This window comes from Melampsora larici-populina (genome assembly GCF_000204055.1).
Source record: "Melampsora larici-populina 98AG31 unplaced genomic scaffold MELLAscaffold_14, whole genome shotgun sequence".
NCBI lineage: Eukaryota > Fungi > Basidiomycota > Pucciniomycetes > Pucciniales > Melampsoraceae > Melampsora > Melampsora laricis-populina.
Genome location: NW_006768778.1, coordinates 39,373 through 61,407, shown reverse-complemented (window position 1 = coordinate 61,407; position 22,035 = coordinate 39,373). Strand labels below are relative to the sequence as shown.

General features: G+C 40.5%; 7 protein-coding genes across 7 annotated transcripts; 5 read left to right on the top strand and 2 right to left on the bottom strand.

The window, feature by feature from the left end:
- Nucleotides 1-2,589: 2,589 nt before the first annotated feature.
- MELLADRAFT_85374 (uncharacterized protein) lies at nucleotides 2,590-3,518 on the bottom strand (the record flags this gene model as incomplete). The annotated part of the gene is made up of 4 exons (XM_007408827.1): nucleotides 2,590-2,596; nucleotides 2,637-2,914; nucleotides 3,017-3,189; nucleotides 3,332-3,518. The coding sequence occupies 4 exons, from the start codon at nucleotides 3,516-3,518 to the stop codon at nucleotides 2,590-2,592; spliced, it is 645 nt and encodes a 214-aa protein (XP_007408889.1).
- Nucleotides 3,519-3,787: 269 nt separating this feature from the next.
- MELLADRAFT_105508 (uncharacterized protein) lies at nucleotides 3,788-4,732 on the bottom strand (the record flags this gene model as incomplete). Its single annotated transcript, XM_007408826.1, has 2 exons — nucleotides 3,788-3,992; nucleotides 4,413-4,732. 2 exons carry the CDS (start codon nucleotides 4,730-4,732, stop codon nucleotides 3,788-3,790), a joined length of 525 nt encoding a protein of 174 aa, XP_007408888.1.
- A 1,406-nt stretch (nucleotides 4,733-6,138) lies between these two features.
- Nucleotides 6,139-7,736, top strand: MELLADRAFT_62302 (uncharacterized protein; the record flags this gene model as incomplete). The annotated part of the gene is made up of 3 exons (XM_007409110.1): nucleotides 6,139-6,502; nucleotides 6,580-7,143; nucleotides 7,240-7,736. The coding sequence occupies 3 exons, from the start codon at nucleotides 6,139-6,141 to the stop codon at nucleotides 7,734-7,736; spliced, it is 1,425 nt and encodes a 474-aa protein (XP_007409172.1).
- A 4,858-nt stretch (nucleotides 7,737-12,594) lies between these two features.
- On the top strand, nucleotides 12,595-13,654 carry MELLADRAFT_105506 (uncharacterized protein; the record flags this gene model as incomplete). The annotated part of the gene is made up of 3 exons (XM_007409111.1): nucleotides 12,595-12,639; nucleotides 12,930-13,428; nucleotides 13,521-13,654. 3 exons carry the CDS (start codon nucleotides 12,595-12,597, stop codon nucleotides 13,652-13,654), a joined length of 678 nt encoding a protein of 225 aa, XP_007409173.1.
- Nucleotides 13,655-13,819: 165 nt separating this feature from the next.
- MELLADRAFT_105505 (uncharacterized protein) lies at nucleotides 13,820-14,534 on the top strand (the record flags this gene model as incomplete). Its single annotated transcript, XM_007409112.1, has 2 exons — nucleotides 13,820-14,317; nucleotides 14,400-14,534. 2 exons carry the CDS (start codon nucleotides 13,820-13,822, stop codon nucleotides 14,532-14,534), a joined length of 633 nt encoding a protein of 210 aa, XP_007409174.1.
- A 2,532-nt stretch (nucleotides 14,535-17,066) lies between these two features.
- Nucleotides 17,067-17,408, top strand: MELLADRAFT_105504 (uncharacterized protein; the record flags this gene model as incomplete). Its single annotated transcript, XM_007409113.1, has 1 exon — nucleotides 17,067-17,408. One exon carries the CDS (start codon nucleotides 17,067-17,069, stop codon nucleotides 17,406-17,408), a length of 342 nt encoding a protein of 113 aa, XP_007409175.1.
- Nucleotides 17,409-20,035: 2,627 nt separating this feature from the next.
- MELLADRAFT_105503 (uncharacterized protein) lies at nucleotides 20,036-20,691 on the top strand (the record flags this gene model as incomplete). Its single annotated transcript, XM_007409114.1, has 2 exons — nucleotides 20,036-20,300; nucleotides 20,477-20,691. The coding sequence occupies 2 exons, from the start codon at nucleotides 20,036-20,038 to the stop codon at nucleotides 20,689-20,691; spliced, it is 480 nt and encodes a 159-aa protein (XP_007409176.1).
- Between the last annotated feature and the right edge of the window lie 1,344 nt (nucleotides 20,692-22,035).

The following is a 22,035-nucleotide window of genomic DNA, read 5'->3' as shown; positions in this document are numbered from 1 at the left end:
ATCACGGTCATCAAAGACCACCATTGTTCATCCTGGACTCAATACTCTCAATCAAATCATCCTTCAGTTCTCAATTCATAATCAACTTGATTGAATCTTTCAATTCACAATAACACTTTGGTATTCATTCACTAACTAATCAGACAGTCCTACATTTGTATCAGCATGTATATATACAAATGAATTGAGTCAATAAGAAAAGTCAGTTGAATTGATGAAACAAGAAGAGATTCATGATGAGATGAGTTGATGATTGAATTGATGAAATAAGTCGATTGAATTGAGTTGATGAGAAAAGACAATCGATTTGATAAACTAAGAGACGATTGATTGAATATGTAAGAAAAAGACAACATGCTGTATTGATGGAGTTCATAGCTTCAGTTGGTTGGTGATGGGCAGTCGAGTATCAGCTCGATCAAGTGATGACTGGGGTGCATCCGGACACTCCAATCAATTGATCCCAACAGTTCCGAAGGGTTGCATCCGGACAACCTTTCAGATTGTTTCTGCTGCACAATTAGCTATTGGCGCCATCAATAGATACTGTGATGTCAAGATTTGTGGGCTGATGAGATCAAGTGAGGTGAGGTGTGAGGAGTCCATCGATTGATGATGGAATTCGAAATTCCGGTCAAATCAAAAATCAGTCGGTCGGGATTTTGTCAGAGTGCAAAAGCACAATGACCTCAGCGCATAGCACATAAGCACAAAGTGCAGAGTACACAACTCATAGTACATAGCGCATAGTGTGGTCCTTGTTTGCTCATCAGGGACACCATACTTATTACATCAAGGTGTCATCTGGACCAACAATGTGATCCAGATCACATGTGTCAGCTCCTAGTGAGATGTCTTGTGACATGGGCAGTGATCAATCATTATGCCATTTTCACGGCCCAAAAATCCATGTCTTTGCAATCTCTTGATAGGATGTATGTGTACAGAAGGACTTTGGCACACACTTGTTGTCAATCTGCAATAATCAATATGCAAGGTATTGATGCCAAGGGCAAGACTTGCTCCTCTTTGAAAAGAGGAATGAGGCTTGCAAAGCGATGGGTGTATGAATTCCTAGCAGGATTTTACCAACACTGTTGGTGTTACAAGTATATGGACACCAGCTAGTGTCTAACATGTGTACCTAGTGAAGATAGGGATTTCAGGGAACAATTTTCAAGAAGAGCTGGGACCCAGCTGAAGGGTCTTAACCCCAATCTCTAGAAAAAGGGTTCCCAAACAAAGCACTGCAAAACACCTGTGAGATCAAGGTAATATAACACAAAGCAACAACAGATGTTACAACATGACCAGGGGGAGCAACAACAGCAGAAGTATAACAAAACACAAAAATCATTAACAGTGTTCTTCCTGAGAATCCATACAAATCTGTTGGACCAAATTATCAGTTGCAAGGGCATTCCTTTGTTGTACAATCAAACATAATGTTTGTCACACAATGACTTTCAGCGGCCTGATTGCTTCAAGGCTTGCACTGATATACCCAAGTGTGCCTTGAAAGAAGTGCTGGTTCTTGGAGTAGCTCTTTGCTATCTAGGTGATTTGCCTATGCACGCTGAAATGTGCAATACTAAAAATTCCGCAAAAAAACTTACACCATGTCGAATATGTGATCTTCAAGTGGATTCAATGGCTGAAAAGAAAACCAAGAAGTATGTACTTCAATTTTTAGGATTAGATTGGGATAGTGAACATGTAAGCACATCTATTTTCAAGTCATCTTAAGTATTCAATGAAGCAATCCAAAATCGAATCTATGTAATTGGTTGTAGAGCGGATTATCAAAGTGGGATTGGGATGATACATGGTTGAAAACACAGGAGATATGGGCAATTGCTCAGGTTCCACATTCAAAAGGACATGTGGAGAAAAAGGCAAGGGAGTATGGAATGCATGATACAATGAATGATTTTTTTTCCAAATAAAGTACAAGGTTCTTATGAATGGAAGCCAGTAGATGAGGTTCAAGACATATGTTGGGGGCTAAATGAGGAATGAGGAGATCATCTTTACAATCTGATGCTTTGTCTGAAAGGTAAGTGTAGTTTTTATTTTGCATTTAATTGAATTCACAGCTGATTCTTGTTATCAGGCTTTAATGGTCACTTAGATACTCCTGTTGAAATCCTTCATGTGTGTTTGTTGGGAGTTGCAAAGTATCTCTTTTGTGATGAGATGAAACAAGTAGGATCAATGAAACCGGGGACCACAAAATATGCTGACTTATCAGTGCGCTGGCGTTCTTTCAACACAAAAGGTCTCAAAATCCCACCAATACAACCAAACGCCTTGATTCAATTCAGTAATAGTCTTGTGGGGAAAGAATTTTGTGCAGTCTTACAGACAGTTCATTTTGTCTCCTTTTCACATATATCCGCAGCAAAACATTACCTCTGAATTTCACTCTGTTTGCTCACGTCATACGTCTTTCAAAACAAAATCATTTTTCCTAAACCTTTTCAGTTGGAAAGTCCTCTCATCTGTCCCCATTCCACCATGTAGAATACAGCAGTCAATTCCAGCCTGACCAAGGGCAGTAACAATCCTGTAGAAGTGTTCAAAAAATGGTCAATGACTTGTGATTTTGAGTTGAAACAATCCCCCCAAAAACATACCAATCCATCAAGGACCTCCACTGTGTGTATATAACACTCTTGCCTCCATTGTATTTTTTCCTTTCACAGAGGTCATTGATTAAGAATGTAAGCTTTGTCCTGAGTTGCCAATCTTGAGGTGAACCATGATCCAAAATACCACAGGCCAGCTCCATATCATTAGGTTTTTCAGTGGGTAATTGGCGTGATTGACTAGTATCGCCAAATCCAAGTGGGTGATTACAGGTCATTCTGAGATTGATCAAGTCCTTGAAATAATTAGCCCCATCAAATTTTGTCTTGGAGTTGATACCAAAGGATTACATAAACTTTTGATAGTGTTGATTGTATATGTCATGTGCTTTTTCATGAAAAGATAAAAGTATTGTTTCATGACAAACCAGTGGTATATCTGGGAGATGGCTGGCCTTGGTGCGTCTAAGCATCATATACCGCATCAACGGGGATAGAGGTCCATAATTTCCAATTGAAATTGGTTTCACAATTTTGTTATACCACACAAGGTCTTGATCAAAAGGTACTACTTGGAGGAACTTGATGAGTGAGTGACGGTCTCAAATTTGGCTGTGGAGTGGTGTACCAGTCAGACAGAGTCGGCAGATAGATTCCAACTGAGTAACACACTCCAGTCTTTGGGTTTTGTTCCTGATACCACTGTAAGAGAAATGAGATTCATGAGTCACCTGAAAACCCACTTGAAAGAAGAAGCACATAATGAGCCTTGTCTAATACTACCCAGTACCATTGTGTTGAAAATGTGAGTGGAAGTGGCCTGCTTTGTTTGAAATCCTCAACCAGGGTCTTGTAGGAAGTCAATATAGTATCTGCTGATTGCCATTCTGAGTGCGGTTTTTTGAATCTAGACAAGTGATGCCAGCGCATAACTTTGAGGGTGCCTGTCCGGGTGTGGTTGTGAACCTCCTGGGTCCAAGTATCAAACAAGCCTTTTGGACAGATAGCTAGGGTGGTGTGGGAACGACGGCGGCCACTCACTGCCAGGATTAAACACCGTCCTAGTTGGGATAATGTGTTCCTTTTTGGGATAATTAATTTTTGCCATATAAATGCTTAGCAATTAATGCAAAAGTGAGCATTATTCCATTAGGGACAGTGTTTAATCCTGGCAGTGACTCCCATTATTTTAGTATGGATCATATTTTTTTTCCAAAACTGTGGGCGTCCTCAAGTGTATGTGCAATCAATGCTATGGTCTGCAATGTCTTTCCAAGACCCATGTCATCAGCAAGAATTGAACCGCTAGGAGTAATTGCTCCTGTTGTAAGTCTTCCAAAGAGTCCTTTGCCATGTATTATATTATCCCAGAATGTAACTTGTCCGCGGGGTGTATTTTCTATTCTACGTTTCCATAAGGCATTGTTGTATGCTTCACTATACATCAATTCTCTGTCCAACAACAATGCTAGGCCTTGTAATTGATGGAGTTTCAGTTTCAATGAGATGATATTCACTGGTTCCACTGGAGTAAGATCTGGTCCACTAGGAATGGCTTCTGGTTGAGTCAATTGCTGAGGGGTAAGTTGATAACTTTCAGAGTAGCGAGCCTTCCAGTTGGGCTTGGTTGAGCCTTGGATGTTGATTAATTGAATTTTGAAGTGATCCTCTGGATTGTAGGCAGGCTGCTCTAAGATTATTTTGTGGTGAATGACTCTGCTGCTGAAACACACCAGCTCTTTAGGTCTGATAAAGAACAGTATTTCAAAATAAACTTGAGTCAAACCATATTCAACTGCTGAAGAGATGTAACAGCTAATTAACGGGGTATTAAGAAGTTCTGTTTGATTGGAAACACTTTCAGTCCACCCTCCAGCAGGCTCCGTGACAAAGATTGCTTTGTTCCCCCCAAGAACATCAATCAAAAAAGCTTGGAAATGTGGAGGGACATAGCCTATGCACTGTCCAGTTTTGAGGAATAACCCAATATATGAGGTTTCTTCATACTGAGGAGGTATAACCAAGTTGATTGGAACTGTATCCCCAGCTACCACCATCTGTGGTGCATGACATGAAGCTGGTGTTGGCCGAAATATAGTGGACCTGATGGAGCCAGCAAAGATTAAGTGAGGATTTGAGGACATTTTGATATATTTGAATTTGAGAATTTAGTCAAGATGAAAAATGAATATAGCTTGAGTGGAGTGAAAAATGTGGGAACAAGTGGGAGGGATTGGATGTCTATATAAGACAATCAGTGCAACATATAACTCCTGTTCCCCGCATCGCATCATATGACTCCTATTATTCGCCACATTGCATCAGTGGGATTGACATAATTTGAAGATTGAAGTGCTACCCTCAATTGTGTCCAAGATTCACATTGACCACACCCTTACATGTGCTACAATCCTGAATTCATGTAAGCACTTCTTGCCCCACTTTGAGATTCAGCTATTAAAACTTTGCTGTTGTGTGTGAGACATAAATAGCGCTCAAACTTCCTCCAATCAATTACCAAAGGTCATACCATCAATAAGATTATCATTGGTATATTGTGATCATCCTTTTTTTCTAATTGCCCGGTAAAACACTCCACTCCATCTCCAAAACAATATTCAAGGGATTTACCAAGATTTACAAAATAAAACTTAGGTCAAATTTCATGCCAAACCAATCACTAGTCTTGATTGTGGTTCAAACCTTAATCAAGGCAGGACAAACCATGGTTCACGCAGTACCAGCCTCAAAGTATGTGCTGATATATTGCCTTCGTTTGCTTGCTGAGGAAACAAGCGGAGGCATGAGAGTCCACAGGCCTGTGAACTGTTTATTCTCGTTGTTCGCCTGGTAGGCAAGCAAGCAAACAGATGGTACAGTTCACAGGCCTTCAACTCTTATCTCGCTTGTCCTCAAGGCAAACCACCAGACTTGATTAAGCTTCAGACCTTAATCACTCCTTGTGAACACATCAGGTGTTTTGTTTCCTTTCTGGGAAATTTAGATACCAATCAGCACTTCTCCAATGAGTCCAACCCGCTGAACATGATTGATATGCCTTTGTTCGCTTGCCCAGCATTAAGCGAACAAGTGGTTTATGATAAAAGCACATTATTACGTACATATGTGAGGACTTACCTTGCAAGATTATCAATCATAAGAGGTTATTGAAAGCGTAATGAATGTCAAAATGCTGATTTGGTATGATGTACATTTGAAGTCTGATACATATACACTTGTTGTTTATGAAAATACATATACAAAATTCAAACTGATGAAACTCCCAAATGCAGGGTGTTGTGGGTTTTATCCTAGAGTTAATGATATTCTGTGTGATTCACCAGCTGATGAACCAAACTTTCTGTCCTCAACCACTTCAATTCATTTTCTCAACCACCTCAATCCAGCTAAACACATCACACATCCTCACTCCAGAAAACTTTTGGTCAATCAAGTTCCTCCTTGTATTAAACAACCAATTGATTGATCTCATTTCTATCATCAATCTATCATTCAATTCTTATAAAGTGAAAAGCATCCATAACCAATCATGAATAATTCTGAGGTGCCTCAAACTAGGCCGCCTGTTCCTGAAGACATGGATTTCACAAATGTTTCCTCCAAAATCCCCATCACTGAGTGTCTGGAGAAGTCATCCAATTCTTGCCACAAATTCTCTGCTCCTTCGTATGAGACATTTGATCAAGCACCAATGATTTCTGGACCCCTTTCAAATATTCAAAAGAAAGGGCTTTCCAAGAAGGAACTTGACAGACTTACTTCAAAACACTATGACTGTGTTATCTCAGAGGCTACCGAAAAAATTGAAAAAATACTCGACACACTTTACTTGCCTGAAAAAGTCATTTTGTACATCAAACAAGCATCAACCCATTGTAAAAAAAGATTGAGAAGTATGCAGCACCATCTTCATCATTATGTCCCTGTCTGTTTGTTGGTATCTGACATTTCTGGTTCATCTTTCCTCCAGACGTCAAAATGGAGATACCTCCTCCCATTTCCAATGGAGTGATTTTAATTGACCTCACCGCACCATCTCCCAAACCACCTACTCTCCGCCAATCTTCACGAGCAAAGGCTGGTGCTCCTCCTTATTCTGGCTCCCAAAGGCACTCAAAAGGGTTCAGCACCAAACGCAAACTTGTGTGTCAGGACGAGGAAGACAAATTGGCCAAAGGAGAGCCCCATGGAACAAAAAGGATCATTATTGATGATGAACATGACAAAAATCTAGATGTAACTGCTATTGAGGAGAAGAACAATCAGGCTGCAGAAGTTGATCACGAAAATAGTCATAATGATGAAATAAATAAAAGTCTGGATAGTAACAATTTGGTTATCTCTTCTGATAGTATTGATATTGAGATTGATGCTACTCAAACTCAGATAAATAAAGAAGGATCTACAATTCCTCCTATTCCTTCTCATCAAGTCAATACTCAATCACACATTTTGGACAATCAATCTGGCCCTTCTCCTTCAAACCAAGTAGACACAGAACAACAAGTTCCTTCTCCTAATACAATTAAACCACGTAGCATTATTCCCGATGTGTCCTTTCATCAAATTTGAATCATCAACAGTACTAGTAAATCTAAGGAGATCAATCATAGTAGTGCTAATCAAACAGCTACTTTGGATCAAATGGAGATTGACAAGCAAAATGGTCAGACTGAAGAAATGAATACAAGTAGTAATGATTCAACTAATCTTGAAACCCACATCAACAAATCCCAATTAAACAATCCGGCTACCAAACAAACAGCTCCTGCTCCCATTAACACAACTCAAATAGAACCTCCAATTAGCCCAAATCAATTGCCTCCCCCCGTTCATCCAGTCGGTATGGAAGAAAGCAAAACTCAATCATCAAACGTACCACTTCAATCCAAACTGAACATGGCCAATGACAATACACAAATAGATACAGAAATACCTTTGCATGATGTTGTTCACTCAGTTGCCACACTTTCTATATCATATAATCAATCCAAAAACCTTCCACCATTGTTCTTAACTAACCAAGACATTTTATTCAATTCATCTCAATCTTTCCTGTCTCATCCACAAAGAATGTGGCCAGCCCAGTACAAGACTGGGCAAGACACTGTGATCAGTTTGCTTTGAACCCAATGGGAGCATATTCCATTTATCCAGAAGCCTAAATTTTCTCTTCCACCAGGTGCTCATTTCAACAACTCTAATACGTCATGTACTAAATGGATCCATGAAATGAAGGAAAAAGGTGTGTTCTTCTTTTCTCATTTCACATATTTGTGGTACTGAAATCCCAACCTTTGCAGGGATTGATGTCTTTTCACCGGCTGAAGGTGCACCTTTGTTCAGCTCAGGCGTATGGGGCCCTTCACTTTACAACCAATCCATCCTATTCAAAAACCCACCAAAACACCTTCTGGATCATGAAAAGTGTTTGTTCTCTTTAGTCAAACAAATGGACTCTCCAACATTGACTGCCCAGCAGGAAATGTCTCAATCATTTCACAATGCTATCAAGGTTGCTGGAGAGGAAAGGTTTTTTTGGTTGGTAGAGTTTGAGGTTTAATGTTAGTAACTAAAGATTACAGATTTTCACCACCTGCAACTGTGTTGGGTATGCTGGAGGGTGCAAAACAAATTCAGGAATTACATGGAATCAAATTTAAGGAGGCTATATGGTGCAGGACTCACAACTACATAATAGGACTTTTAGCAAAGGTTTTTTCATTTTATCATGATGGGTTACCTCATCAGGAGCCCAATGGTAAATAGGCTTGGGTCCAGAAGATGCAGCTAGCAATATGTATGGGTTATGATATTGGTATGTAATGGACACTCAAGCTACATCATCAATTATGTACCCTACTTCCCAAAGCTTACATTCAACAGGTCAAGTTCCAAAATAGCAGCCTTCAGGTTCCAGGTGAATATGATGAAGCTGGAGAAATGGAGATAGATTTTTGTGTTTGCTGTTTTGACAAGATGCTTTATGCAATGAAGTATGCGTGTTTGTGTTTCATTTGTAGCAAAATTTCAGTCAGGACTCAAGGTTAAGTATCAAAGTGCCTAAACAAGTCCAACATGGTTTTTAAAAAAGTCACATGATCTTGACTTCCAACCCACAAGTCAACCTAAGAGTCACAGGATTGTTTGACTCTTGACCCACAAGTTAACCGTATAATGATATGTATAAGAGCCCTTCCCTTCATCAGCTTGCTTACTCTTAATCTGCATCAAACTTCCAGCAGACATCCCCAGAGGCACACATCAACACATAGTTATTTATCTATTCCAATGTTTTATTACCAACCCAGAACTCATATCAAAGGGGTGGAGAGGGTCAAGTTGGGACTTGGAGATATGTGGAGAGATCATTGATCTCATGAGGGGTTGGGATACTCAACTGTGGGGATCCCCAACTGACAGTCTAGCCTCTTCGTTCACATATCTCCAAGTCCCCACTTCTTTCACTCTACCCCCTTGGTATGCAGTATACACTCATGTCTCCATCATCATCAGCTCAAGTGGATAACTGATTTTCATTATGCCCACTTTGTACCTTTGCAGATGACCAAACACAAATCTGATGCCAAGAAGAAAAGGCACACCCTCAAAAGAGCAACATACAAGGCAGGCAGGAAACAAGAGTACTCAAGAAAGAAGAAGGATAAGAGAGACACAGAGCACAATGCTCAACGTAACCCTATTAGAGATACTATAAGAGATGTTGTCAATGAGAAAATTGCTAAAGGTATCAAACAGCGGTATGGTCAGCCAGGAGATTGTGTTGTGTTTTGAGTGGCAGAGTTTGGAGGACCAAAAATAAGGCAGGTAGATAGATGTGCAGTGGCCTTAGTGAACCTTGTGGCAAACAAGTTGATTTGTGTGGCATGATTCAATGTTGAGGTATGATGCTGACTTCACAATTGATATTTATCTCTCTCTAACACAAATACTGACATTTGAAGACAAAGGACTCCACTAGTACAGATACAAGAAATAATCAACTCTGGAAAGACTTTTGGAGAGCTATTAAAAACACGCACTTGCATTCAGAAGCCAGGGGCATTCTTCCAAATAGCCATGCAGTTAATGCACTTCCACCGAAAGAACGCCAATGAAAAATGAGGGGGATTGGACACAGGTCTTCAAAACAATGTAGTCAACATCAAAACAACAAGGAGATTGGTAATGTCTTCTCTCACTTACTTGTGGTGACACAGCTGAGGCTTTTCTTTTGCTCTGCAGGACCTTATTGCCAAAATTCCAGTACCAGCAAGGACATCAATAAACTTGAGGAAGACTGACAAGATGATCTACCCTGGGTTAAAGAGTTTTATGCTGAAAGGACTATGTCCCTGTGTCAATATGCTTACAACATCAATAGAAGGCTTGCTACTGAAACATCAGCATCATCATGGGACTAATTGCTGAGAATTACAGAGAGCAGGTGGACAGGAAGAAGCAAGCATTGGAAAACAAAACATATCCTTAGTTATTTCTAATTATTTAGTTTATTCACTTGTTATTTTTTTGCAAGTGAACAGTATGAAATATTAGTAGTAGTGCAGAAGAAATGAAACATTTGAGGAGTAGATTTCAGTTTGATGGAATTGAGTATCAATAAATCAACAGCCACATATATTGAGGTTCACTTCTGTCCTTTGCTGGGGATATGAATAGGGGAGGGGGTTCTACAAGAGAGAATCTCAATATCATCAGAGCTTTTACTCTTCTCCTTGGGAATTCTATCCAATCCCATTGTCAGCCCTGAGCCCTGTGTACAGGACCACAGACTAACAAATACACATGTAAATACATGGAATACATATGTAAATAATATGTAAATATATGAAACTTGTTTAAAACCATAAGAATTACAACTCATGGCTCAGTTTCAAGAGTCACTTAAGTAACAAGACTTACTATGACTTAACCCCATAGTAAACCTAACCTAAACCCAACTCAAAAGAAGAGCAAACCTAAGCGCCAACCACAAGTTGACGCCTGTGTCTGGAATATATAAACTCCTCTTCTTCCCACTCTGGAAGAAGAACAACTTATTATCATACCAGAACTCCTCATCACAACATACTTGATTCTTTACCAAGAATATTGAGTATAGTGATATTGTTGTATCTTGATTATCATAGTTCTACTTTTATTCAGGTTATTGTAAAACCTCAAGTGGTGTTCTGAGCTGGTGGGATCAATAGCTAACGGAACAAGCTTGGAATTTACAAAGGGTTCCTCTTCAAAAAGAGTCTAAAGTACCCCGCAGCACCTCTGAATCCTCAGAGTCTGAAGTACTGCAGGCTCCAAAGCTGTAAGATCAACCAGAGCTCCGAGTAAGATCCTTATAGGGATTACTCAGCCATCCCACTGGCATCAAATACTCTTCTTAGAGGTCAACTAACTACAGTCTTCACTTGGGTGTCCGGTGATGACTTCTTCCTAGTCATTTACACACTTCTTTTTGTTGAAGACTCAGCCAGAAAGTAGCTGACTCCTCACACCCATCAATCCACAGACCCTACTGCACATGTGTTGGTCCTTGAAATTTTGTAGACCCTGCTTTCCTGTATTTCCATCACTCCAAGTCATCCTGTTCATTATCATCATCAGTCAACAGTTCGGCCAGTTGAGATGAGTTAAATGTGTTCTTACATGCTTGTGTCAATAATAAAAGGGTCAGTCAGGACACCGCCAACTGCCTGCAAGTCAGCAACCATGCACTGTCCTTTATAAGTCCATGAGACCAATTACCCAATGCTTGCATCACATTGTCAATAATGTCACCTTTTGCACTGCGTGATTCCAAGTTCACATTACTTGGGTACTTGCGGTACTTCTTGGTGTCTAATAACTCCTCAAAGAAATAAGCTGAGAAAGGCTGTGAGCTTCTTCCGGAATACACTGGAAAATTTGTGACAATCTGGAAACACAAGACACAAGTCAGTTCCACTGTTTCTATTGAAGTCAGATGTCAGACCTACACGTAGGTCTTCTATTGTCTTGAAAATTCAAGGGAACACCTTTCTTGCATCATCCAAAAGAGCCTTTGCCTTAAATTGCTTGATAACACTCACTGTGTCTGTATTCGTGTAGCATGTTGATGTGCCCACACAAAAGACTTCTCATAGAGGCAAAACATAACTCCCAAAGAAGCCTACAGTACGTGAGCTCAATTGTCCTTTGTCAAGGTGCTTAGACAGTGAAATACCAAGGACATAGGAGCATTGGCCTTTGTTCCAAATTGCAGTCTTCAAAACGTTTGTGACCCAGCTACCAACCCCCAAAGCCGTTCTTAAAAAGACATCCTCAATATATTGCGCAGTAGCCACATTTCTCCCCTCTGACGCCAATTGAAGGCCGGTGTCTCAATTTCACTTTGATGAAACCATTCCTGCCCTCTCAAAATTTCAAGCCTTATATCTCAAACAACTTGCATATATAGCAGTTGGATGGTACTTTTTGCTGATCACATTACAAGCGGTCTTAGATTAAAAGACATACAATAGAAGATCCCCAAAAGAATGCAGAGTTGTGGTTTGACCTGCCTGCAACCTTTCACAAAGAAACCAAACAATAGCATGTGACACATGTCTTTCCCTCTTGTCAAAGACCATTCGTGTGCTTTAACAGAACTGCATAGATGGCAGGTGGATTTTGCTTGGCTACTCAGATGATCACATCAAAACAGGTCTTGAATTAACACAAATATGTTGAAGTAAATATAACAAAAATATTTGTAAGCTTTGGCGTACGCTGTAACCTCCACAAAAGAACTTTGAGAACTTTCCAACGTGCTCAATCCTCATACGTATATAATCTCCTCGCTCTCAAAGAATCCTTGAAAATCCTCATTGAGCTTCATACCTGACTCAAAGATTTCTTTGTGATTATCTACAGAGAAAGTAATTCTTTGACTCAAATAACCTAAATACTTATACTTTGCTACCAAACATTTGCCAAAATATGCACCATAATGCCCTTAAACCCTCACAAAACTTCTCCAAATCAATCTAAGAGTGTAAAGAGATGGACACATGCCGTCCGTAGAACTAAGGGTGCGTTCACTTGAGGAATTTCTGACCAGAAATCACATTCTGTGAATTTTTTAATTCAAAAAAGAAAGATGCTCCACCAAATAGGCATTTAAATTCTGCAGAATGTGATTTCTCCCCAGAAATGGCTTAAGCGAATGTGCCCTAATAGTCTTGGTACTCTTTCAAAATTTGAGATGGTTCATGTCCATGTGGTTTGTTTTTTCAATTAGACTACCTCACATTCAACTTATTCTTTTGATTTTGTCTTTTTCAGTCTCTTGTCCGCAGACACCTTTGTGTGCTGATGTGTCGAGAGTCATATTGCTCGCCCATCCCACCCTCTCTCTCGAAGGCTGAGAAAGAGGGTTTGGTTGCTCGCTTCCCAGTGGGATGTCAACTCTTTGGCAAATCTTCCCCCACATTAATTGCCATTACAGACTTGGTCAAGACTGGTATTCACATGAACCAAGACGATGATTTTGAGGCAGTCAAGATGGAATTAATGCGCTGGGGCCTTTGTTGCTTCTCTTTTGACTGGGAGAGCAACCTATTTGATCACGTCAACACCTTAGCCCTTGAGGTGTTCTGGAATTCCTTCAATGGCGCAATTGAATCTCTGGCTTATAAATTCAAAATTGACAAAGACTTGCTCAAGCGTGAAAACATCTTACCTGTCCTTTTGCACCAATTCAAACGCGATGTTGTGATGTACAAGGGGAAATGTCAAAACTTGGAGGTCCTTGAGTATCATTACATGGTAGCCAAAAAAAAAGGTTAGTAAACTTTTTATTCTCATCTTTTTTGTCAATTGATGTGCTGAAAAGCATGTGAGAACAGGGTTTTGAAGAATATCAGGCTTACTTAGTTAAGTCTGGTGTTGACGTAAATGTGACAACCATCTTCCACCCACGGAACTACACCGTTATGGGGGAGTTCTTCAAAGTCACAGTCACTAGTGGGACCTGCTCTGTTGAAGAATTACACTTTGAACTTCCTTGATGGTGGTCTCAAAAAACAATTGGGCTCATGGAACTCATCAAGGATTGGGTTCACTTTCATGCTGTATCTTGCAATGATTTCCCTGGAAGCACTCGTCCAGCTCATAAGTACATATACACTTGTTCAAAAGACTACGGTTTTGTTCCACGTCACCGTCCTGCTGACATGTACAGCAACAAGTTCAAGGAGTCCTTACTCCCAGCGGAGAATTCAGAGCTCAAGATGAAGCACACCTCTTTACCGGACATCAAACATATGGCATCAATCTTCCCTGCTAGCAAAGCCAAATACTTTCACTTTCATCCGGATCCAGCCCATAACAGTTATTACCCCAGCAACAAAGAGGTCTTGTCTGATGAGCTGGAGGACAGCAATGTCAAAAGTGTCACAAACACACCCATCTCCAATGACATCCTTAAAGATGTTGAGTCTTGCTTCCAGACTCAAATCAGGACTTTACAGGCCAACTTAGCAAAATCAATCACCAATTTGACCAAGTTCAAGAATGAACTACACCAACTGATGCCCATGCGCTTGAACAATTTGAAAAAAGCCATGGATGACATTAATGTAATCAACCAAAAGCTTGATGAGTTGCACGGCCAGTTAGGAGGTGTTGATGGAGAAACTCCACGCAGTGAAATACTTATTGAGGGGTCACAAGTTGACTCCTAAGTATGTATTTTGGTAGCTACAATTGACTCACTTGTGTAGCTAACTTTTTACCTTGGTTGTTGCGGTGTAGGGCTTTCTTGCAAAGTTGTATCACCTAAAACAATCTTGTCCTTCACAATGGGTAGCTCTTGAGCCCTTGGAAGTCGGTCTTATATTTGTGATAGTCATACGCTTTGTTGCATCAGCAGCTCCAGGATGTTTGTAACGCACACTTTCTTTTGAATCCTATGGCAATATGTTTTGCCAAATACTTTCCCTTTGGAAATATGTACAGTGGAATCATGAACCAAAATTTGGCACAGAGCATATTGGGCAAAACTTGTTTGAATCGGGTCTCACATTGCTCTGTGTCCCCAAGTATGTTTAGAACATCCGGCTTATACAGTTCCTAGAGACTTAAAAATATACTACTTCTATAAGTTGACTTGCATCTGGTAAGGTCCTATGCCTCCTCCTGCTGGTGTAGGACCTTTACCAATTGCAAATAAATGTTCTTTATACTTCTTTGAGTGTAGTACCAAGCTCAATATACAAATTGCCTCACTGATGTGTCCAGAATGGTTTTGATTGTCAACAAAGACATTTTTTGTACAATACATACTTTGACAATGAGTCGGAAATTTGTGCCTGTACAATTGGAGGGTTTGAGAGCAATGTGAGGTCAAAAACGTGGAAAAAAATTGAATGAACATCATTTGTGATGCTCAAGGGTTTTCATCACAAACAATGGATTGTTAGAGGCTGGTCCTGCTCCAAAGTCCGGCCTGATTGGGAGGTGGAACACAATGATGTCTAGCAAAGAAACGTACTGTAGTTGCATTGTTGAGTGGTTCGAGAAAAAACCCGTTAGCTCATTTCAATTGGGTGAAAGCAATTCTTTTACAGATGTTCAATTAACTTTGGCCGTGATCACAAACTGAAGAGGCCTGGGGACAGGGAAGTCTATAACCCTGTCTGCCATCCGCAACACATAGTTTGCATGTATTACGGGTCTCGGCTCTACTGATTGTGATCTCGAGCAAGCTTGGATGCACATATTGTGCAATTGGATGGTGAGGCCATTTGTGAGCCTACTAGCGTCTGTCAGGCTAGTAGAAGCAATAAAAAGGTTGTAGAAGGTATGGTAACTTCTACCAAAGTCGTGTAGATCAATATCTACAAGTATGAATGGGTAGAGATTTGGGCGTAAGAGCTTTACTTGGAATAAACAAGTAAAGACTCCAGTTAGTTAACCTTTAAACAAAGGCTTTAGCCCACGGATTTTGAGTTAATTATTGTCTTTACAATAATTAAAAATAAGAGCAACTGACACACAGTTGTCAATCCTAATTTGATCCTCTTGTTACTCAAAGAAAGGTCAAAGAAGGTGGTGTTAAAGTCTATTATAACACCGGGGAACTTTACACTCTGACTAATAGAGATTTCCCCGTAGATTTGGAGTTTCTTATACCGGATGAATCCCAAATCTGATATAAGCAGTACCCAAGGACTACTTCCTTACAAGTAATTCCACCAAATGGATATTACAAGAACTACTGATTATGAAGTCTAATCAGAAACAAAGTTGAATGAGCACACAGTATAAGCAACAAGACACAAGGTTTGAGTTTCAAGGTTCCGTAGAATCAGGCCTTCAAAGTTTGGTAATTGATAAGCAAAGTTCGAAGGTTCTAGGAAGATGAATAAAAGCAAAGTTGTGTAGTTGTTGAATAATAATGTGATAATGTGATTCCTCTCAATTTGGTTGGATTTTCAGGGTTTATATAGTCTGAACCTTGGAAATCTTTGGACTACAAGTGCGCACAAATTGTGGTTCTATGGTTAGGTTAATTACAGTAAGACAGTTACTATTGGGTTATAAGTATATTTCACGTGTTACATACGTGTTAAGGCTGTGAAATATATGTAGTTTTGGTTTACATCAAAGTTATGTATGTTCACACCCTTTGATGTAAGTTCTGCACATGTTACATATGCTAAATCATATGTAACTTGACTCTTGAAACTGAGCCTTGAGTTGTAATTGCTATTTCTAAGGTTTTTATTACAATACGTCGTCCATTGATACTCTGGTTTAGTACTCAGGGCTGACACCATTTGTAGGACAGGTTAAGTTGGGACGTTGTAGAATTGATGGGGGTGAAACAATTGACGTCAAACTTCACTGGTGAATATCAAACCAGTCATTGCATGGTGACTGGGATGCAGGGTTTTCAATCATTTGTATGGTGCGAGCACACCATAGATCAGTTACACAAACAGAAACCAAACAATCATGATCAACGGGGGTGTTGTTGAAGAGTGTGGATTTGTTTGTGGAAAGCCCCTCTGGATTCAATCATAAGTGCAATTTTTTTGTCTGTTTCTTGAAAGACTGTGTAAAGCTTCTGTGTGACCTCTTTTCCATTCTCTTACAACATAACTACATTTGCTTTATCTTCTATATTTCTTGTGTAAATTTGATCATGAGATCTCATATAACAACAACACAACTTACTCCTAGTGCGTCCAATGGTCCTGGCAAAAAAAGACGCCTTGACAAAGATTCTCTACAAACTGAGGGTTTGTGCCTGATTAATTAAAATCTGTCTCATATGTGCAGTTGAACATTTGAATGGCTGACATCTTGGTCAAAAACTTTGGTAACAGAAGAAGACTTGAATGCTTTGGGATCAGATTCAGGGTGGGAAGAAAGTTCTGGTGGGTTGTGCTTACCGGGTGATTTGTAACACACATTATGTACAGTAGTGGGACTGACGGATTGTGCGCATTGATACCAGATGGTGATCTTACACACGAAGAGGTCTTACAACGGAAGAGGAAGATTGCCACAAAATTGAAAGTACTTACTGCAATCAGGCACAGGAATGAAGGAATTGGACAGAAAGCTGGCTCCCATCTGATTCCAGAAGCGGCAACACCTTTTGCCAGGGTAATCCATGAGTTCAATTGCAAGCTCATGGGTGTTCCGTGCAAAGCAAGGGGATCTTCCAATTTGGCATCTGCAGGGCTCAAAAAGCTGCCTGACCCTCCGTCCAACAAGGAGCGCAACAATTGGCTGAATCAAAGACAAGCTTGAGAGTTATTTATTTGAGAAGCACATGACAAAGCCATGCTACAATACCTTTTGAAAAAACCTGCTGGTTTCAAACCAAACCGCAAACAAAAGAGGATGGTTGAAAAGGACACAGTGGAAATGGCAACTCTGAAAAATCCGATGCAACCGGTAATTTTCTCCTCGGGCATCTTGTCAAACACTTGATCAAGATATCCTCATCACTTTGTATCTCAATGTACAGCAAGCTTGGCAATGGCGGGTTTTCCCAGGTGTACCTTTGATTGGCAAGCCTCATACAGTTCCCCTTGGAACTAAGCTACCTCCACCATCATTTTAGCCCAATGGGTTAAGGCCTATGAAGCAAACTCGGCAAGACAGCTTGGGATCCTTGTCTCCGATAATACTGCTTCAAATCGTGAAGAAGTGCTCCGACGCTTGTGCGGCGGGAAAGGTGCAAAATATTGAGAACAAACTTGGAATTGCAAGTTGATGAAGACTCCTGAGGGGCAAAAAACACTGGAGGCCAACATGTCCTCTAGAAAAAGTTGCACAAGGAAAAGACAGCAAGAAACTAAAGTGAGCAGAAGTATCTTGATATGATTGAGGTACTACTGGAATGCTAATGTGTATGTATTTGTCAAAGCTTTACGAAGCTAGGTTGGCTAACACGGTCAGACGTTTTTGCCAAGATTCAGCAGAGGTTGAGATGTTGTCTCATCCGGATATCCATTTGGATGATGAAGCTGTCACATCAAACTCTCGTCAAAAGTTAAGGCTGCAATGGAGAAGTTCAGACTTGGACACACTCATTGCTCTACTGGACCTGGCTCATTGGAAGCGCAAGCAAATCCCAATTGACATCAAAAGGGCAAAAGAACTGATTGATAGGGGTGTATACGCCCCTGATCCTGATCCCGACTGCTTCCCTCCAAGAGGGTATTAACTGTCTCTTGTTTTGCCAATCTGGTATGAAGCACAAGAAGGTTTGGTCATAGATGAGTTGCAATTGAGTGATCACAGCCCAGTGGATATTAGGTCAGTTATTGATGGTATCAAGATATCTTTTAGATCCATCGCCATTCTGGCTGCTGAAGAAGCAGGTGGAAGTGTGTCAGCTTTGAATATGTTAACAGGTTGAGAAACTCAACCTATAAGGCATTAACAATCATCATCACTGCAAGCTATGTGTTCAAGTTATCATTGATGTCAATTTCAGTAGCTCTCAAACTTGATCCTCCCTTTTCCTTGTGTTCTCCCTGACGTCGCCATTTGCGGAAATGCACCAATCTGAACTCTCATTTTCCGTATTTTCTATGTATAAATGATTCTAAACAAAATTTCTAGTTTGCTACGTCAAGTTGATAGTACCAGTGAAACATTGTTGTGATCTCAATGTGATTTCTTCTTTTTATTTGAGCGCTGAGCGTACTCAGTCTCTACACGTGTAGATGGTGTAAATAGTTGTTGATAGTATATATACACATGTGATCAAAATTCATAGGTCTTCTGTCATACATCCTGATCTGCTGGGACACAGAAGTGTCTGATCTTCCAACATATGTATCCTTGGTGTTTTTTAGATCAAGCTTTCTAGGAATAATTACCACCGCTCAGCAGCTTTTAAACTGCTAACCCTGAAGCTGCATTCCAGGTGAGCCGCTGCAAAACACAATATCTGATTGGACCTTACAATTGAGGGAGGGGCAACCCCTCACCACCATGTTTTCCAAATGAGTTGGACGTCTTTTACGTGGGCCACTTTTATTTGATGAAGAAGAAAATTTGCCCAACCTCCTATTTGTACTTTGACTGTTGGATATATCCACCAATCTTACTTTGGCGAACATGTGTGACACAATTTTTTCACAAGCAGGATTACTTCAATCAATTGATTAATTTATATCTAAGTTGCTGCATGGCAAACGTGAACAGGGTCATGTCTTGGTAATCTTCACAATTTGAATGAAGAACCACATCTCGCAAGATGCGGTGCTTTCATAGAGTGACCTGAAATCCAAATCCTTACAAGTTGAAGCACCACGTCTAGCAAAATGTGGTGCTTCAATACAGGGATTTCAAATGCACCAGCTCTTACCATAGCAAACAAGTATCACCTGTTTTTTTTACGCAAGCAGGCTCTCTTTGATCAATCAATTTGTATGAGTGTTTCCTCAACCCTCATTCATAGTTTGGAGAGTTAATATATGTACATATATTACCTCATCACAAACTTCGATTTCTTTGCTCTGAAACCAAAACCCAAGAAACATATTACCTACTCAACTGGCGGTTGGACATATCCCAAGAAGGGTAACCTTAACAACCCAGTGTACCCTTATTTTGGCAGACGGACTTTCCCATGATAAGAACAGGAGTTGTGTCCTTGCTCATTGTTGTATATTAGTGGCTTGCTTGTCCAACTAGTTATTCTTTACTTTTCCACGATAAGAGCCAAAGTTGTGTCCTTTCTCACCTTTGTATATTACCGACTCGCTTGTCCAACTTCTTATTTTGTATTGAAATAATTTACATGGCGTATTTTGGACCAGATCACATTTGCTGCACCTGCAAACTTCTTGGCTGTTCTCAGCTTCAATTTGAGAAGAATGGAGAGACTCATATGGGGAGGCTGTTCCATTGAACCAATTATGGCTGTCATCAAAGAGAATCCATTGGTCAATCTACTCCGAAACAAGGCAAGTTTATCATCCATCAACAGTTGTGAATCTTGTCTCATGACAATCATTTCCACAGCATCTGCTCCATTCAATGATAACCGCAATGACACCACGGCTGCCATTCCTATCATTGGCAAACAAGCAAGATCACCTGAATCTACGGACTTCTTGAGCCATGAAGGCCCTGTTCAGCTCCCTCTCCACAAGGCTCCACACTTGATGGTTGGAGAACAATGTGTGCTCAATTTACATATCAATTCCAAGGGCCTAGCTTCCACCTCACGCGCAGTTGACTCTGAATCCCTCCCCATCAATCAGCAGTTCACGTTTTGACTTGATTTCCCACTTGAATTCTGTACCTTGTCGTTTTACACGCCGCAAACCCTGCTTCAACACCCATCCTGTGTTCAGTCCATGATACAAGTGCTGAACGAACATCTTATCAAGCATGGTTTGGTGAAAGTGTGTCAAACTTCACTACACATGGAGCGGCACAAATTGCAGACCACCCTCACCCAAATCAACCCACAAACAGCCCCCATATGGGAAGATATCCCCACAAATATGCCAAGGCTTCTCAAGTGTGTGAATTTACAAGCACCTGTGATCAAAACAGTCTCATGTGAGATATGTTTCTCACTACACGGTCAACCTGAAATTTGACCAAGTAAGACACTTTGCGACAATTATTGTTTTTCAAGAACAAAGTCTTCAAAGCCAAAGTTCCTTTGCAATTGCTACTATACAAATAAAAAGCCAAAATAACTGCTTCAGTCCAGCCTGTTCAAATCTTTCATCATCAGAAGTTAATTGAATGGCTAGCCAAAATGTCACAACACCATTCTTTTGATACAAATCTCAATGCACCCCTGAGTAGGATCCGGCCACAATCAGGACTCTTGCAAGATGTCTGGGATGGGACCCTCTGGAACAGTTTCAAACAGAATGGCCAAATTTTCACCCGCATCTCTGGGAATCTAGTTTTTGGATTTTAATCCGACTGGTTTGATCCATACGGAACCAAACAAGGACACAAACATAGCGCTGGGCTCATTACCCTCATATGTTTCAATCTGCCGCCTGGCATTCAATACAAAGCGGAGAATTTGTTTGTTTATGGTAACACTCCCAGCCAACAAGGACCCATCAGTGAACAGATGCACTATATCCTAGCACACTTAATTTCTGAACTTCAAGACTTGTGGAAAGGCATCAGATTCACCAAAACTTCTCGACACCCCAAAGGACAAATCATCCGCGCTGCTTTGTTTCTTCTCCTTGCTGATGTACCTGCCATGAAAAAAAATTCTGGTTTTTCTGGACATAGGTCCACAAATTTTTGTTCAAAACGGTACATAACATTGGATGACATTAACTATGTTGATATCAAAGTATTCAAAACCTGGACTGCACTCACGCACAAACACCAAGCACAGAAATGGCTTGAAGCAAAAACTCCACAGGCCCAAGAGAAATTGATGAAAGACGATGGGGTTTGCAATTCCGCGTTTTACAAGCTACCTTACTGGCAGCCCCTAGATTTTGTCACTTTCAATGTAATGCATTGTATTATCCTTGGGCTAACAGCAGACTTTTCAAACACAGACCTCCAAATTCCGACCGCAGGCAAGCAGCTGAAAAAGCAAGAGGATCTCAGGATTGATCATGGCAAATATCCTACGTCTGAGCATAATTCAGCTCTTGGAGATCTTGATGTTGAAATGAGCAACCTTAACAAAGGTGGCTCTTCACTCGATCATAATCAATCATCAGTAGGTTCAAGCGCTTGAAGCCACTATATATTCTCGTGCTGCTAAGTCTCGCACGCAAATGGAAAGATCTTTCCAAGCCAGTGGAAATCCTCCTGATAATGAAAGTTCTTTCAAACCCAGTGGAAACGGCTCCGATCCTTCCAAACATTCAGATAGCACAGTCATATCACCCGCTGGTCCCACCCTTTCCGTAGACAA